This window comes from Anticarsia gemmatalis, chromosome 22 (genome assembly GCF_050436995.1).
Source record: "Anticarsia gemmatalis isolate Benzon Research Colony breed Stoneville strain chromosome 22, ilAntGemm2 primary, whole genome shotgun sequence".
Classification (NCBI taxonomy): domain Eukaryota; kingdom Metazoa; phylum Arthropoda; class Insecta; order Lepidoptera; family Erebidae; genus Anticarsia; species Anticarsia gemmatalis.
Genome location: NC_134766.1, coordinates 1,085,314 through 1,104,651, shown reverse-complemented (window position 1 = coordinate 1,104,651; position 19,338 = coordinate 1,085,314). Strand labels below are relative to the sequence as shown.

The 19,338-nt window shown below is 34.4% G+C and overlaps 1 protein-coding gene across 2 annotated transcripts in view; it reads left to right on the top strand.

The window, feature by feature from the left end:
- Rhp (GTP-Rho-binding protein rhophilin) overlaps window positions 1-19,338 on the top strand; it is a 126,011-nt gene that overhangs the window by 25,149 nt on the left and 81,524 nt on the right. For both annotated transcript variants that reach the window (XM_076129086.1, XM_076129085.1), the window contains exon 2: window positions 4,113-4,420. In XM_076129086.1, the coding sequence (XP_075985201.1) occupies window positions 4,307-4,420 (114 nt within the window). In that variant the 5' untranslated portion in view covers window positions 4,113-4,306. The remainder of the gene's footprint in view (window positions 1-4,112; window positions 4,421-19,338) is intronic.

Sequence of the window (19,338 nt, the reverse complement as noted above, 5' to 3'; positions counted from 1 at the left end):
TAGTTGTAATCTGCACTGCAGCTTTATACTTGAATTATATTAAAGTAATAACATCATAAAAAAACTAACTTTTTTGCTTCATTTACATCTACTTATCTTGTCATGCAGGACCGTCAGTTACAAGTATGAAACTATGATCGTATTATATATCACGATTTCTTTGAAATAAGATCACAAATGCTAGACCTATGGTAAAAATATCCAGTCGTTCTATAAAACGTCGTATTCCCGTCTCACCCGCAACATAATGAACATCTTTCTCCAACACTACACACCGTAACTAAACACATGCTACATACTGTCATTACACTCACTTGTTAATATGTATGAATGTGTATGAACGTGTATGAAACGTGTATGAATGTATGAACATGTATGTATCGAACAATTAATTGACCACAACGGTGGATACTGTTATGTAGCTGTTATGGCTATGTTGCAGTTTTTCATGGAATATCTAACTTCTTATAGAACTGTATAAGTCACGTCTTCCACGCAAATTTTCAAGATTTCAAAACGTAGAGTGTAAAAGTTATGTGTGAAAAACTAACGGCCAGTTTCTTCATACAAATCTAAAGCAACCCCTAACGCCGATGACGGTTGATGGTGAGACAATATCTCAGTCGCTTTTCTTTAAATTCGAAATGAGCGAGACCGAGATATTGCCTCGCGAGGCTGCTCGCTTAGTGTGAACGCGGCTATTGGTTTGTTGCCTCGGGTTCGAACCTGCGACCACTAGCGTGGGCGGTGCCAACTTATACAACTCATCACTGCTCTGACTTTCAAAGAATCTAAAATCCCATATAACACACGCTAGCTTGCTGACGGAAGTGAATAACATGTCCAATCATTTAAATGTGTACGGCGTTGATAATGAAATGATTGCTTGATTGAAACTGATGGTTGTTTAATGGCAGCGGCGCCAAGATGGCCGCACTTTTATTACAATTACTGATTGATCTCGTGTGTAATTGATATGTTTCCGTGTTGCTACCGATGATAATCGACTACCGACCTTGTTGAAGGTACTAGAATGGAGAAACCTTTTTGGATGAATCTGGACGTTTTAATTTGCTAAGACACGGAAGATGAAAGTACATTTTTTATTTGTTATTCTAGTAACAAATTTACTAATTGTGTTAGTGCAAATCTTGATTAAGTGTTGCATATTGAACTGTACTAGTTGTGTTGTTGGTAATTTTGAACCATAAACGCTAAAAAGAAAAAGCAAGAGGCTGAAATTTCCTTATTTCTTAAAGAAAATACATGTACTGTAGTTGCAGAATACGCGCTATTTCGTATAGTTCTTTTCAGCAAGGATTTTTTCACCATTACATAACTTTTTTGAAAGACGCGTTTAACAAACGTAAACATAGATTTATCGGAAAAAATATTTAATTAACTTTCCTAAAACTTTCGCAGGATAAAATTTTCGAAAAGTTAATTGTAACCCATGAAAATTTGTATTGTATCCTGTCAATTTATTTTGTTTGCATCTATTTCAATTTTAATACGTAAAACTCCACGCTACTGATAACAAAACAACAAACTAATTATAAATCACGTATTAACCTAATTAATTACAACTCACTGATAATACTCACAAGGGCATAGCTGTATGAATCAAAAGGGTTTTATCTAACTACCTGCGTTTTGATGCACAATGATTCAGTCAATGACGTATCACTAAAACGAATGCATATTTTAAACGTGAGTTGTTGGTTTGATGCTTGGGTTACTTAGAATTTGTGATGCAGGGGTTAAAAACATTTTTGTATAATAATTAAATCTACGTCATAAAGATTTAATAGTACTATTTGGGAAATAGGGAGTGATTTTCTACCCCCCTTTTCCCACTATCATGGAATCAGCTGTCAAGAAATTTTGTACATTTTATATCGATTTTTACTTTTTTATGATATAAAAACTTGTCGCTAGAGAAGTTTGTATCTACTAGTCGTTGTACTTACCGAGCAAAATTACAAATCCAAAAAAATATTTAAAAAAATTGATTAATTGAAAAAAACCTTAGTGAAGACTTATTGCAAGCATCGCAGAAAAACTTACTAAATCGATTCCGGGAGAAAATAAAACTTACAACTTTAATATTTAATGTAATCTTTTAATCAGTTATAAATTAGATTTTTGTGTTTTTCTCTATCTTGTACTTTGACAAACAAGATAACTCATAAAAACTTGTAATTAAGTACCAGGTCAAAGATTTACAGCCTCTCCAATATTTTCCTCAAATGTATCATGACTAACTTACAAGAATCAAGATTGTAACGACTGGTAATATTAAAAACAATAATTATTGTGTGATTCAACCTCCCACGCATATACCAATCATCCTGGGTTCAATACCCGGGTCATTTAAAGTGTAATTTTATTGTCTCGCAATTTTTTTAAATTCTCAGTATCAAATTTGAAAAATAGGTATCACTAGCTTCCGCCCGCGACTTCGTCCACGTGAAAAGTTTATCTGTTGTAAAAAATATAATAGGTTATATATAATACTAGCTGACCCGCGCAACTTCGCTTGCGTCACATAAGAGAGAATGGGTCAAATTTTACCCCGTTTTGGTTACATTGTCTATTGCTACTCTGCTCCTATTGGTCGTAGCGTGATGATTTATAGCCTATAGCCTTCCTCGATAAATGTGCTATCTAACACTTAAAGATTTTTTCAAATTGGACCAGTAGTTCCTGAGATTAGCGCGTTCAAACAAACAAACAAACAAACTCTTCAGCTTTATAATATTATTCAGCTTTATAATATTAGTATAGATGTGTATCAAATTTTCAAAAAAAAATCCCAGTAGTTTTTACGTGAAAGAGCAACAAGCATAGGTACATATCTATACATCTATCCTCACAAACTTTGGCATCTATAATAGGTACATATTAGTAAATGGCCAGTGGTTTCATAGTTTGTTACCTCTTAGCTTAATGATACTACTATAAATACATATTTTTGTACATATTTCCGTAACCTAGCAACGAGAAGTATAATTTTCTACATAACTCGACATGACAAGTTAAAAATTAGTTACGTCCAACTAAAACACAATTCAATTACGTCAATCAAATTGTTTTTGACACCCATTGTTACCGAGACGAGCGTCTCTCAAACCGGCAGAGCAGTTTACGAGATAATTACACACACATTAACATACAACGAAAATATGTATGTGACTGAGATTTTAATTAGTTTTTATTAGTTTTAAATTGTTGGAATTTTCCTTTAAGTTTTAAAAACAAGACGTAGAAGGCACTTTGAGACACGTGACCGACACGTGCCGCCATTTTGTTGTGAGGTTTATATTTAATTGTTAATTAATTTGCGGTTACTTCACGTGTTTATAAAACAAAATGTAATTAAGAAAAATATTAAATTGAGCATTTTTTGGTTTAGTCTAATGTTTATGAAGTATATGATATTAATTTACTTAATATTACGCCTGTTAAACCCGAAGGTGTAGACAGAAGTGTATCAAATATATCCATGTTTCTCCATTAACAATGTTAGGCCCCATGTAATAAGCCTATTGCCATATATCGGACACGTTACTAAACTCCAAAATATAAATAATATTTAAGTTGTTAATCATCATCACGTTTCTAAGGATCAGTTATTAAGATACCAAAGCTGATGTAATCTGGCCGAAACGTCGGGAAATTCAAAAGTATCGTAACCAGTGTAAAAGACTTTAAGCCACACTGCGCTCTCGCAGGAATAAATTGCAAACATTAATAAATAAAAATTTATTTTTCTTTTTATATTATTGAAAAGTAAAATAAATAATACTTTATAATTGTCCGTAAAACGACCTTTCGTTCTCTGTACGTAATCCGGACATAATAAAAAAAAACAATTTGAATCGTAAATAAAATCATTTTTTTATGATTCAATTTACGAACAACTTTATTTACGAAAACTCGCTAATCGCGGCACGCAGTCAACAATGTCGCAATTTCAACACAAATTACTTTTCAAGTACTTATTACTACATCTGATAAGCTTATCAGCGCAAACAAACCCATGGGCGCTGACAATATGACAAACAACTCATTATCATTTCATAATTAAAACTCTATTTCACTCTTTCCAGGTACGCAGTGAAGTCAACACACTAAAGTGGAATAGTGTAAAGTGAATTCCAATTCCAAAGTGGTAAAATTCCATTCGTTTTAAAATTTCGAACATCGACATTCTGGATTTCCAGATTCGAAGTGTAAAGTGATTGTTGGTCAGTGCAAAGTGTATTGTGTATTAGTGATACCGAGTGTATGATGAGTGGAAAGTATGGGTGAGCCCCACACCATACATAAGACCTGCGTGAGGGTCAACTCCGGCGAAGATGATGAGTCCAGAGATGAGGTGGACCATGAGTTACCAAAGAAGAATCCTTTTGTGCGGGTGAGTGAGTTTTACTACTACTACTACTAATACTACTAATCGTATGGTTAGTGGTCAACCTAGTGTCAAAGTTGTTCGAGCCGCCCGAAAGGCCTTTGACGGGGCTTAACGACTGCTATCTTAGTAGACAACAACCGTCTTTCTACGTGCCCTCCGAAGCATGAAGACGCACAGCTGAAATACTACTATGCGGTCACCCATCTATGGAATGATCGCGCTAAGGTTTGCTTAACCCACAGATCGGTGAGTGCAACTGGCTATGGGCGCTTCATTTCTTTTTACTATTTTAAATTTATTTTTATCATAACTATACTACTATTACTTTTATTAATAAAGGTTATCAGCTACTTTTATTAGTTACTTGTGTTAGCTGTTTAATCTTTAAGGCGTGTTATCGTAAACCGCTCTTAATTCTGTGTGTTGTTGCTATCTAAAATTTTATTCCAATTTAAGACTAGACTTTATATCATCATGGTATTTCTTAATCATTTTTCAAGAGGACATTTCAAATTAAGTTCATCTTAAACACAAAATTAACTACGAACTACTAATTTAAAAATGCAAAGATACTTACATATAATTCGATTTTTCTCAAAGGGTTTTTCTATATTTACCTTATAAATTCTTGCTAAAATCTTTTGATGTTTAATTATAATGGTCCTGTATGACAAGATGTATGGAAGTGCACAAAGCGACGTAAGTAAGTAAGGATCGTACTAAGTCGCGTTCTCTGGTCTCTGCCTAACCTTATGAAAAAAAGGCGTGATTTTATGTATGTATGTATGTATTATGACGTTTAAGCGTCTATTATCTGAAATCTTAGTTATCACTTGGCTCCTTGTAATGAGGACTTAGCTCTATTTGATCTCGTGGAGTCATGACACACTTTAAGTTCTTACTAATCTAATGACTAAGAAGACTGTGACGTCATCATTAATTAACTAGATTGGTTTTAAGACTGAATATATGTTGTGAAAGATTACTTCAGTGTAGATCTTATTTTCCTGTTTAATCATTTTTAACGATGACGCACATACTTGGTGCACTGAATTTGAATCTGGGCAAATAAATTATATTCAAATGGTATGCTATATTTTGAATTCGATTATAATAATAACGCCAAATACAAGTAAAAAATACATTACTTAAAAAATTGTAAGATGTTTCTTTTTTTAAATTGTACATGTTTTTCGAAACTATACTCGTTTTTACTACTGTATTTTCTAAGAAATCAAATTTAAATCAAATCCGTGGCTGTCTCTCTGCTGGGCAAGGTTCTTGCCCACTTGAGTTCATTGAGTCCACTTGGAGACTTTTCGTGCCCTCAAAATATCTATCTTAAACAATTTTTAGGTAAACAAGTTTTCATCACTATGTTTTCTTTTATTTATCAATACTTCAGTCTAATTTACTAAATTCTGCGAGTGATTGTAGACCCAAAGCCCTAGTCCATTGTCCCACGTGCAGTCAGTGTTGTCACGGTGAAGAGAAACTTAACTGTCATTCGTGCACGACCGCCTGTACTTAGGGACACCTAAATACCAATAAACCAGAGCCGTCAAGGTTAAGATATTATGGCAAATATTGGAAGATTTTTTAAGATTTCTTCCCACACACAAAAAAGTTAAGATTTTTGAATGTTTCTAGAAAAATTGCGGGATTCTTACTACAAAAATGATACCTACAAAAATCTATGGCCAAAGCCTAAAAAATTTAACAGGACATTGTATTTTGGACTAAACAAAAACATTTTTTTTATGTTTTCTTGGTAAAAAACTATACACTGGTCTGTTAGCCTAGATAAAGTTTCATTAAAATCCCTTCAGTAGATTTTTCGTAATAGAGCAACAAACATGTATAACTGCATTCATACATCCTCACAATGTACATAATATTATTAGTAGGACTAATCTTTAGTCTCTACCTACCCCTGTGGGAAAAATCTACCTAATTTTATATACGTATAAATATAATCGTAATACGCACTAGTAATAACATATTATTATAACTACCTACCTACATAGTTATGAGAACCAGTCGAAATAGACAATTGTAATAACAACGTGATATTATGTAAATAAACACGTGCGTGTGATAGTTCGGCAAGTTTTGAAAGCAGAAATAAGTAATATATTCATATAATTCATAAAAATTATACGAATTACACTAACGCACTTGTAGAGAGCCTCTGGAACTGGGCATAACGTGAATACTCTGAAGAAAAAATTAAATTTTTATATGAGTATGTTTAGCAAAACTATTATAATATTAGGAATCTTCTTCTTCAAAAGTTTTATAAGTCCGCCTTTATAAAACTTTTGTATATGAAGTAAATAAATCAATAATAGAAGTAGTAGATAGTTCCTCTTACTTAGCTTTCAGCTAAATATATTTATCACCAAGTGCTGGCCTAAATTACCTTTTACTACTTAAGGCACACAAACCATCAACTTGTAATGCCACCTATAAATGCTAGTTACTGGACCCTTTTATAGAAAATTCCAGATAACTTTGCGGTTCCGAATTTTCGTTGTCTCGTCTCTATCAAGTGATAGAGACCGGTGTAACTGATATCTTACGTCTATAGTTTTTATGTTATGGCTTTTTTTTGTTGGGGCTTTTACAAACATACGAACAACGGACGCAAAGCACAACCAGACCCAAAACAATTATTTGTGGATCGCACAAATAATTGCTCCGTGTGGGAATCGAACCCACGACCTCCCGTTGCAGTGGTATCGGCGTGGTGACCTAAACCACTACGCCATGGAGGCAGTCAAAAAGTCTTTACTTTAAAAGATGATTTGGAGTTAGGTAATTAAAATCACACGTGCTATAATCTACGTTTACCCCAGAGGGGTAAAGCGTCATATTCATATCCATAACGACATAATCTTATCACATCTTAATTACAATATTAAATTTATTATTCAATACTATTTGCCTATCTGCCGTTAATAGGCAGATTTGTATATTACGTTGTACCGACGATAATGGATTTAACTCGTGAATATAAAGATTGATTTAGCAGTGATAAGACGAAATTTGTAAAAATAATAATTATGACGTAGCGCCACTGTGTTATGTTATATTTAAGAACGATTGATGCAGATACAGTTTGTCTGTCTTACTAAATTGTGTACATTATTGAATAACACACATATAAACAGTGCAAGGGTTTTAAAGGCAAAAAAGTTTTTAAAGGATATAGTTTAATAGTGGACAGTTAAAGAAAATATAGAGACTAAACGGTCATGTTTTAAGAAGTGAAAAACAATATTTTTGAAACCAACAGTCTTGAACTTGAAAAACATCTTTCAAAGTGACTTTGACACTTCGACCTATGTGTGACGTGTTTACATGCGTGCCTGTCTTTTTTTATTGTTGCTTATACACGAATGGACCTATTTTGATGTTTTTCATCAAAAGGACTGTGACTTGATTCTCTACTACTATCAACTATCATAACCTATTAATGTCCCACTACGGGGCAAGAGTCTCCTCCCAAACGAGGGAGGGGTTAGGCCTTGAGTCTACCACACTAGCCATGTGCGGGTTGGAGGCTTTGCATACCGTAAGGAAATGTATTAAACAACTTTCAGGCATGCAAGGTTTCATCACGATGTTACCTCACGATCCTTTTCTCCATCTATACTTAATATTATAAAGCTGAGGAGTTTGTTTGTTTGATTGTTTGTTTGTTTGTTTGAACGCGCTAATCTCGAGAACTACTGGTCCGATTAGAAAAATTCTTTCAGTGTTAGATAGCCCATTCATCGAGGAAGGCTATAGGCTATATATCATCACGCTACGACCAATAGGAGCAGAGTACCAGTGAAAAATGTTACAAAAATGGAGAAAATTATGATTCTCTTATGTGACGCAAGCGAAGTTGCGCGGGTCAGCTAGTCGACTATAAATTTGACTGATAGACTTAACTACAAATTTATTTTCGCGATATAAACTACTTACAGAATTTACAATATGATAGTGATAATGTTCACAGACACCATCAGGCACACGTTGAGTCTTACAAGAGTGATTGTGATAGGTGATCGCGAGGTCGTTGACCCACTTCGATCAGTTTTTGTCGACAGACGACCGACACACTTATTGTACTGAGAACTCAATGTGGATGAAAGGAAAAATATATTTTAACACTGAATATAAACAACTGCTTGTGAAGTAGTAGTGTTTACGACTATTGGTCGCGAGGCCTCGGGTTCTCGAGTCGGGCAAAACTGAAAATTTATTTTAGTATTTGTAGATTTGCTAAATTAATTTTCTCACTACGGGGATCACGTGGTCCCAAGTTCAATTCCCAATTTAGACAAAGTTTTCTTGGTGTTTCAAATTTTTATTAGATTATTCCGATTTTTTTTCGGAATTTGTTACAATGACCTTTATGGCAACAGGCTTGTCGCCTATCACATAGGAGTAACACTTGTGTACGGCGAAAAGCGATTTTTTTCCCGTTTACACCTTATCTCTGCAATTGTAATAAAGTTTTACGGTTTGACCGCTGTGCCAATTGTCACGAAATTTAGAAAATTTGTAGACATTCTCCCTTTTTTGGTAGCCGTAGCGGAAAATCTATAATTTTTCATTCAAAGACCTCATCATGTAACTATCATTACCCGTTAATACGCACTTACCGGTGAGGAAACCAGTAAACTTTCCATCAAGATAGGTCTAAATATAAAGTGTAATTAGCCTTACGCGATGACCGTGTTCGTCAGGAAGCCAGGAAATCCTGCCAGGAAAGTGAACGTGCTGTGAATTTACTTGATTATTTATTGACAGTTTTCAAGTGTTTAATCCAGTGATTAATATTACAGAACTACGGTTTGTTAGTGTTCATACTTAACGCAACATACCAATGTTTTTTTAGAAGTTATGTGTGTTAGGAATAGTAAAGCTAGTTTCACGAAAAATTAATCGATGAATTAAGTAACTGCAAATATATATAAGCCACCATCAAAATTCCATGGCAAGATAACCGATACTAATTCAGAAATTGTGATAACAAGGAAAAAACGCTTGTTTTAACAGTGGATAAAAAAATCGTGATAAATTTTACTTGCTTAAGAATTCTTCAACATAATTCTTGAATAAATGCTAAGTCAACTCATGTCTAGCGTAGACTCGAGACTTACGAGTGACTTCTTCATCACTCCGGGCGGAGACCTTTGCTCTGCAATGAGACAGCAATGGGTTAATGGGTTAAATTTATTATATAATCGTCGTGTATTATCACTGTGTTATTAATTTATCTTTGCATCGTTGTATGATGGTAAAAGTCACTGCAACACAAGACTTGTCCTTTGCGTGGTACCTAGTGGCTTTTAAAAAACATAAACCTAGTTAACAGAAATCCTCATCTATTAAATAGACAAATAACAAACAATTACATGTATTTAAACAGTATTATGTTCAACATGCCGACAAACAAGATGATTATAGTTCTAAGAGTTACCTGATTCACTTGCGTGTGTGTTCTCATGCAACGAAGTGACCTTCGAGACTTCCAAATTGTTAAGATGGGTTCAAATTAGGGATTTCCCTAAAGGCAGATTGTAGGAAGAATATAATAATGACAGACTAAATCCATATACTTATTATTATAAATGCGAAAGTAACTCTGTCTGTCTGTCTGTCTGTTACTCAATCACGCCTAAACTACTTAACCAATTTGCATGAAATTTAGAATGGAGATATTTTGACACCCGACAAAGGACAAAAGCTATTTTTACCCCGGGAAAATGACGCATTCCCATGGGAAAATTAAGGCGGCGGACGAAGTCGCGGGTAAAAGATAAGATATATGGACAGAAATACTCATTATACTACACATTTTTAATGTACGGCCTATTATGTCCTAGTTCCTATTTCATAGCTGGACAAAGACTTCAGACATGCCACTAGCCGTCTCTTGCCTTCTGTCTATAACAGCATAATATTAATCTGACTCTGTTGCGTGATAGTTTATCTATCTATACCTACCTTAATAAAAATGAATAGCCAAATGTAAGTAATAAGTACCTACATAACTCTGAAACCATTAAACCGAGATTTTTCGGTAAATTACCAGTTGTCCCCTTTAACAAGTCCCCCGGGGGGACAACTCGGAATTATCTTACTACTTATATTCAAGTTGACACAGTCGGACTAAAATTGGTACGCCGTTGTTATCAGAAGGCGGGAACGGCATGTCTGAAGCTACCCAAAATATATGCAATTTATACGTTAATGCGGAATGGTCTTATGGTGAGATAAATAATCCGTATCCTACAACACGAAACTTCGCCAAACTTAAGCAAACTCATACAACACTGGCATAATATTTACTTGTCAAACAAAAGTTTACATAAAACGACATTTTTCATACTCGTTATACGGAAATTCTCAAGCCCTACCGCCGTGAGATACCGGTGTGATTATGTATGAACGTGTGAATATCTCAACACACGGGATACAGGAAATCCTGTACTGGAATGAAGTGTGAAACCTTATCATTTACTTTTTAATATGAAATTCATTCTGTGTGTGTGACCGCATAGTATCTATACTAATATTATAAAGCTGAAAAGTTTGTTTGTTTGTTTGAACTCGCTAATCTCAAAATTCTTACAGTGTTAGATAGCCCATTTATCGAGGAAGGCTATATATCATCACGCTGCGAACAATAAGAGTAGAGTACCAGAAAAAAATGTTACAAAAACGGGGAAAATTATGATGTCCGTGTTTCTGGGGGCGCGTAAAATGTCGGTCCCGGTTGTTGTCTACAAAGATCTAACAGTCGTTAAGTCATGTCAAAGGAATTTCGGGTGGTTTGTGAACAACTTTGACATTAAGTTGACCACTAACCATACGATAAAATAAAAATATGTATGTATGATTGCAACGTCAGTGCATTACACACAACGCCGCACCTTCAGATACAACAAGCTTAAAAGCAAATATTACAGCCATCTCCAAGAAACTTACTGACAAAAATAACATTACATCACATTGAGCACCTCGTCTTATGTTCTGAGAAGGCAGAGTGCTTGTAAAGCAGGTTGTAATGTTGATTATTGATGCTTTTTAAATGCTTATTGGCAGTGCCTATTTTCATATAAAAATTGGAATGTCGGATCCGATTGTAGTGAGCGAAAGATAGGAAAATCATGGGGAAAGTTTTGCGCAGTATAAAGATGACGCAGGCATATTGAATGTAATATTTCAAGAAGTAGGTATACTTTGGGAAAAACAATCTAAAGATCGTTTAGTTACAAGTCATAAGGTCATTTATTTCGTAACAAATAATATAATTCGTGTAGAAAATAAAAAATCTTAATGTCATTAAAAAGTCCCTCAAAATTAACAATGAGATAAAAAATAAAAATTCTGTTCAAGTAAGATATAGAAGTAATTTATTAGCGATAAATCAATGGGTAACACCTATTGAATATACACAAATAAGTCTAATAGTAAATTAATGGCCGGTTTAAGACACCAAACGTTCATAAATTTTAACTTAACATTATAGACACGATTAAATTTAAGGATAGGATAACTAGCCCACAATTTTAATCAATAAATTCTATTCTATTATTTATTAACTAACCATCAAACAAACTGAGTAATTAACTCAAAAAGCCACAAACTAATAAGAAAATGTATTCACAATAAGTAGTAACACGTAGAAAGCTATGCGTGTTCCCATGGCGTCGCCCGACACAATGCTTTACTAAATAACCTATTATTTTCACCAAAAATGCGACCTTTTGTTTGAAAGCTTTCACTCTGGTTAATATTTGTGAAGAAAGAAAGAAAAAATGCCCTTTTTATGTGTTTGAGGCACTTAGTAGAGATGCACCGAATACATGTTTCTGAGAAATTTGTTAAGAAACGCTATAATATTGGGTCGTAATATGAAAACAAACTAACCTACGAAAAATGCTTTCTTATAAATCAATTGCATATCTACAGATACCTGGTTAGGACTTTTCTTTCTTATTTAATTTGAATTTTAGCTTAGATTAAGTAACATACTATTTAAAACAATGATTTACTCAGGTTCCGTACGTTTTAAAATCCTATTATTCAATAGATTTCAAAATCCAGATCCTTTATAATCCTAAGATATCCTATAAATAACAAATTGGTAAAAAGATTATACCTCATAACTAAAAGAACCTAATACTGAAATACTCTACGAAAAAGTTTGGTACATCTCTAGTAATTAAAATTCCAAGTGGAATCGTTTAGTGTCCGTCAATATTTAGAAATGGTTTAAGAATTTAACTCAATATTTAACCGTCATTAGCATTTCGTGACTACAACATCATTAAGGTTAAACCTATTAAGAACATTTAAATTTTTAACCTATTACTGTCCCACTGCTGGGCATTTATAGTAGAAGGACTTAAAACCATAATTTATTTTGGGTGTCCGAAGTCTGAAACCCACATTTGGCCAGCGCGGTAGCCTTAAGGCTTAACCCCTCCCTCATTCTGGGAGAAGACCCTTGAACAGCAATGGGACATTAACGGGTTAAACTTTTTGTTTTTTAATTTAAAAAAATGTATGTGTGTATGTATGTATGCAACGTCAGTGAATTACATACAACGCCGCACCTTCCCTCAATGGGTTATTTAAATTATCGTTTAAACCCTTCTATTTTTCACCACGTAAAATATTGTTTTGGTAAATAAATGGCCAACTAGATGGTCGGACGACATCATAAAATGTGTAGGGCTGCGATTGATGAGACTGGGGCAAGACATCTATACTATACTATTATTATAAAGCTGAAGAGTTTGTTTGTTTGTTTGAACGCGCTAATCTCAGGAACTAATGGACCGATTTAAAAAAATCTTTCAGTGTTAAATAGTCCATTTACCGAGGAAGGCTATAGGCTATATATCACGCTACGACCAATAGGAACGAAAAATGTTACCAAAACGGGGAAAATTATGACCCATTCTCTCTTACCTACATGACGCAAGCGAAGTTGCGCGGGTCAGCTAGTAGAAGTATAAAGTGGCGAACTGAGGGGGAGGTATACTCAACAGTGGGTGGAAACGGGCTGATTAAATAGATAGATAGAAATAAATGGCCAAATATCATTCAGTTACTCAATAATTTACTTCGTGCTTTACTAACGCCCCCTGCTGTTTACCAAACTAGAAAATGTTCGACACTGTAGTCAAGCACTTCATTTCTTAGTTTTTTGAATGCAAGGTAAGCCTTAACCAAATCTCGTTTCTTATGCGTCAGAATTTTCTGGCAGTTTAGAATACTTGATTAGTTGTAAACAATTAATCTTGTAACAAAGACTTGACTTATTATGGGAAATCAGGTTCAAATCACTTCGAGAACACTTATCTGTACAAGTAGTCTACTTATTAAATAGTTACTTCCCATAGCTGACTATGCAAGCGGCAATTGCTTTTGTAAAAACCAAGAAATTTGATGTAGCCAAATTCCAGTACGCCTTTTCTTTTTCACTAGGTTATGAGAAAGGCCGTAAAACGACCTTAACAACACCCTCAAACCTACTTACCCCCAACAGTCGTGAAGTTACAAATTTGTTTACGACTTAGGTCGTACAAGCTTTACCCACCTTACATACTATGACCTGAATTCACGCCAAGCCTACATCACACTTGACAAACTGAAATAAACCCTATACTGTAAAAATAAGGTCGAATTTCCAATGTTTTGAAAAGCTAGACTGTTATAAATTATGTTAGACCAAAATTAAAGCTCTAAGTTACTGCATAGTACTTTAGAATTGAAACTAAACCTAATATCATATGAAATAAGGTGCATTTTTCAACGGTTGTAGGGGAAGGCTGTTGACAATTTTCGTTTAAGCGATAATGAACTTTAAAGTGATATATTTAGGGTGGAATTTTTAATGAGTTATGTGTACGTATCATTAAATTTTAGCTAAGTTGCACATCTAACACTAAATAGTTGGAATTTCCTCTGGTTTACATTTTAGGTCACCTAACAGGTATTTAACGAGACCTAAAATATTATCTAGCAGGTGCCTTTTTTTTATAACTATGTATCAGTATATAAGTGATTAGGTTAGATATAAATCTTGACAGTATCTAAATATTTTATACTAGCTGACCCGCGCAACTTTGCTTGCGTCACATAAGAGAGAATGGGTCAAAATTTTCCCCGTTTTTGTAACATTTTTCGCTGGTACTCTCAAATTGGTAGTAGCGTGATGATATATAGCCTATAACCTTCCTCGGAAAATGGACTATCTAACACTGAAAGAATTTTTCAAATCGGACCAGTAGTTCCTGAGATTAGCGCGTTCAAACAAACAAACAAACAAACAAACCCTTCAGCTTTATAATATTAGTATAGATTAGGTCGGGGAAAATATCTTTTCGCATTATAGTATGTATGAACTTGTAATAAAATCTTTTCTACACAAAAAAGCTCCATATTTGGGTACCTCACGAGCTCACTGATAGAAACCAAATGAACCGTGTACTCATTTGTGATTCTTGAAGCCAAAGAGATTTTATTACAAGTACGACCTAATATAACTCAAAGGTGCCTGACTGACATAGTAATCTATCAATGCACAGCCCAAACCACTGGACGGATCGGGCTGAAATTTTTCATGCAGGTAGATGTTATGACGTAGGTATCCGCTATTTCGACTTGCGGGAAAGCGGGTTACCCGCAGTGGGATGGTTAAATATCTTCATTTTGTGCAGAAGATAAGTAAATCCATCCATTAATAATATATCAACAGCCTAGGTACCTTAGTTTGTCCTGTCTGCCACCCTGGCGCAGTGGTTTAAGTCGCCACGCCGCTTCCATTGCGTCGGAAGTTAGTGGGTTCAATTCTGTTCTACTTGTACTGTGTGTCCGTTGTTTGTATGTTTGTAAAAGTCGTGACACAAAAGCAATTCTTAGTGCGTTAAATGTCTCAAAAAATTAAGCATGGACGGGAAGTATTTTAATAATAATACATAACTTAGCACGAGCGGACCAGTTTTCCATAAGATACCAATCAAATTAAAATGCCATCCCGTACCGTAACGCGTCAATATAATTTATACTAAATATTCATGGAACCTGTTCAGTAGTTATATACGGAGGAATCTCAGCGAGTCCGTTATAAGACACGGTTGTTTTGATAGCCTTACAAGTTGCGTGTTTTAAAGGTCGAAAATTCAGACAGAGATTTTACCATGTTGAAATGGTTTCTCAGATTTCCTGGTTATTTTTCGCTGAAAAGTAATCTATAATAATTCTACGAATAGTTAATAATCAAGTAATCAATGTAGTTTGATATTAACAGTCCTTAGAAAAGGGGTACTTAATTGACCGGTTTTTTTTTGGCAGTCAATATTATGTTCTAATTTACAAGACTTAAATATTTTAGTATAGAATCAGGAATTATGTTTAAACGTTAGGAATGATGTAGTATATAACATCATCGGCTAAAGTGGGACTGAAATCATCTAAAAAAAATATTGTTTTAAGTAACACTGTTTGCAGTTGACGACTTGTCGTCTGAAGACGTAAAAGGCGTTCGTGATGTTGGCATCTACAGTCCTTTGCTAACCTTACATTAATTACTAGACTCATCTGACTTAATTCCACAACCCATATTTCGCATTAGTCTCACAATTGACGTGGGAAACAGGGCGATACTCTGTCGCCACTCCACACAGCACGATCTACATGTGGTACAAAAACAAGGATTATGTAGACATGAGCCTACTGTGTTAGCATGATAAGAATACTGCTTACGTAATAAGATTTGCTATAACATTTATTTTGCTTCCTAACCAAATAAAATGGTCACTTTTAAACTTGCGTTGTATGTTTTATATATTATAGGAAACGAATGTTGTGTGTTCGCGTTAATTTCCGAATAGAATGGGTTTGTATTTTATCAAAACATGTATCCAAAGCCTTTACCATCCCTCTTATGATGGGTTTCCAGAATAAAGGAGAAATTAAGCCAATAGATACAATACGATACGGATTTCTGTTCGAAATCACTGTCAAACATTAAAGAACTCGTCTACTCGGGGCAAAAGCAGTGGCTTATCACTAAATTTTTAATGATATTTACGGTCTGACAATTTAGTAGAGATTTTTGGCATGAACGATTTCCAAATAAGTAAGTATTTACCAAAAAGGTCGCTATATCAAATAACAACGTTCAGATGCAGATACCCGCGGATCAATGATGTTCTAAATTCTTAATATTTTTATCCCTCCGCCAGCCACAAACCCCAAGGATCTCTATTAAGTGGTTGGTCTACAGCAGGATCTCATCGAAACTTTAGTATATACTCAACAATAAAACTCAAGTAATCTCTGTCTGGCTCAAGAATCAAAGCTAAAACACACATTAGTAATTACCACTCACAAACCTACCTTTACAAATTCAAACAAGTAATAAAACAATACAATTCGAACCCGGAACTGTACGGAAGCTTACAGAATGAGATCAGCACTGAATCGTGAATGTGTGTTCAACAATGGCGGCCTCAATGTAACCATTCAGATGTCAGTGATCGATCATTGTAACGCGTATTGTGTATTTAATACTGCACTCGTATGAAGAAAGTCTGGTATGAAGAGCTTTTACTTGCAGTCATTATGATAGTTCATATGGTTAGATGTTACTGTAGTACAATTAGTTTCCTGTTAGACTATATAACTAGACATATTAAAATCAGTTTTCTGTTAGACTGGGAACAATTTAGGCAATTAGTCTCCTGTTAGACTATATAGCTAGACAAATTAAAATCAGTTTCCTGTTAGATGGGGCACCAATTTAGAATTTACTTATTTTTTATTTGTATCGTATGGTTAGTGGTCAACCGAATGTCAAAGTTATTCAATCGGCCTCATAAGTCTTTGACATGGCTTATTAGCTTATTTGCCCTGAAATCACGAAATCGTTAAGCTGAAATATCAAAAAAAGTATTCAATTCTTTAAAAAGTGCTTTTGGATAGAGTGTCTCTAACAAAAAAGGTTTTTCTGTTTGAAACTCGAGAGGGTCTCGTTTGAATCCAGGACTATGTGTTTTCTACTACACTTCCATTAAAAGTAAGTTCTTGAGCATAAAAAGTAAGATTCGCCATTAAAACATAACGGGTTAAAAATAGATCACTTAAAACTTATCCAATCTTAAACTAAACCCACGGAAGTAAATTCGCTATAAATAGAAACACAACATCCGAAATCAAACTTCCTCTATTTCTGATAACATCTCGTCACCATACATAAAATTCTCTTCAATAACAAGACTTGGAACAGAAGAAGATAGTAGGTTAACGACTCGTCGGACAACCAGTTGGAAGACAAGTCGGACGACCAGTCTTCACAGTTATTGTAACGACTTGTACCGGGACTGTTCGTGTATCACTTTCGTTATGACTTCTTTGACAGTTCAAACGTAAATTAGGAGAATAAATAGCAATTATTTACTACAATACAAAAAAGGGAATGCCTATTTGAAAAGTAAAGGCTTTCTCCCCTTAACCCTTTTCAAAAGCTACTCTACGTGTGTATAATATTCATAGTAATTGTTATCAAAACGGCACCTTGAAAAAACCGATTTACGAAGATATCTGCTAAAGCTATTGTTAACGATGTTAGTTGATATTTTATTAACAATTGAATAATAACAATCTAAGCTGTTATTCTGCTTTGTCAATTATTAAAGTAAAGCCTTAAAAAAATATCATCCTAGTTTTTTTCAAGAAGTCTTTTGGCTAGAAGTGCCCTCTTATCAGATTAAAAAGTTAGTCGTAGCAATAGCATCCTGTTACTTAATAAATACAACTACGAAGCTTCACATACATCTACGGTACTTCCAAAACTTATCAATAATACATTTAAAACTATAATCATAATAATATCTATAGATTTTTCTTTTAAAATTAAGCTATGCTATATTCCATTTACTTCCACTCAAAGTTTTCAATGTCGTCTATCCAAAAATCTGCATTACCAAAGCAGGTCAAATACCGGTCAACGACCTTTAAATCTCGGTCATCTGATCATCATGATAAGCATCCACGTGGGCCTATCACCCATCTTCCGAACTTCGTCGTTTTAAACCAGACGTCGACCATCTGATAAAAAACCGGGTACACCTCAATTTGTCCCGGTCACGCAAATCATCGTCATAACACACCATTCAGACTGTCTTTGCCACAAAATAACAAAGAATTTTAAACCTTATGTTCAAGATAATAAACTCTAAAATCGTAGTTGTTTTATACATCATTGAAGGTAAGACAACTTGGTTCGTGTCAAGGGATTTTTAACTATAAGTCTTTGACATTAAGGCTGGATTTGATTTGAAGTGTGGTGTTCTGTGGGTGGCATAGTTTGCATACAATAAGATTGATAATTGTTTTCTGTACCTACGTTCAGTTTGGAGGTGCTTGTTGATCGATTGTTGAAGACAATCGATTCTAAAGAGCCTGTGGTTGACAGATAATCTTATACATCAAAATGAATACCCAAATGCGTTGCTATGCGCAAAACTTTAAAAAGCTCCACTCCAATTCGACTTACCTATTGTTTATGTAAAATTGTCTTTAAGACACGGGAATAGCTTCTATCGAAAGAAAAAAAAAAGATAATTTGTGAGCTTAGCTGGTAACGAATAATACTTTGAGTTTCTAGATAAATTGTTTAGATCCTATGTTGATAATTAATCTACTACATAGGGAGCAATTCAACTAGAAACTATAACATTATGTGCCTACTTCCAAAATCGGCACTTTTAAAATGTTGTTTACAACAAACAAACTTGTAAAATAGAAATAATAGATGCAATTAAGTACATTGTACCTAAGCATATCTATAAACATCGAGCATGGAATATTTAAGTTACCCTAACTTTAATAAAAAAAATAAT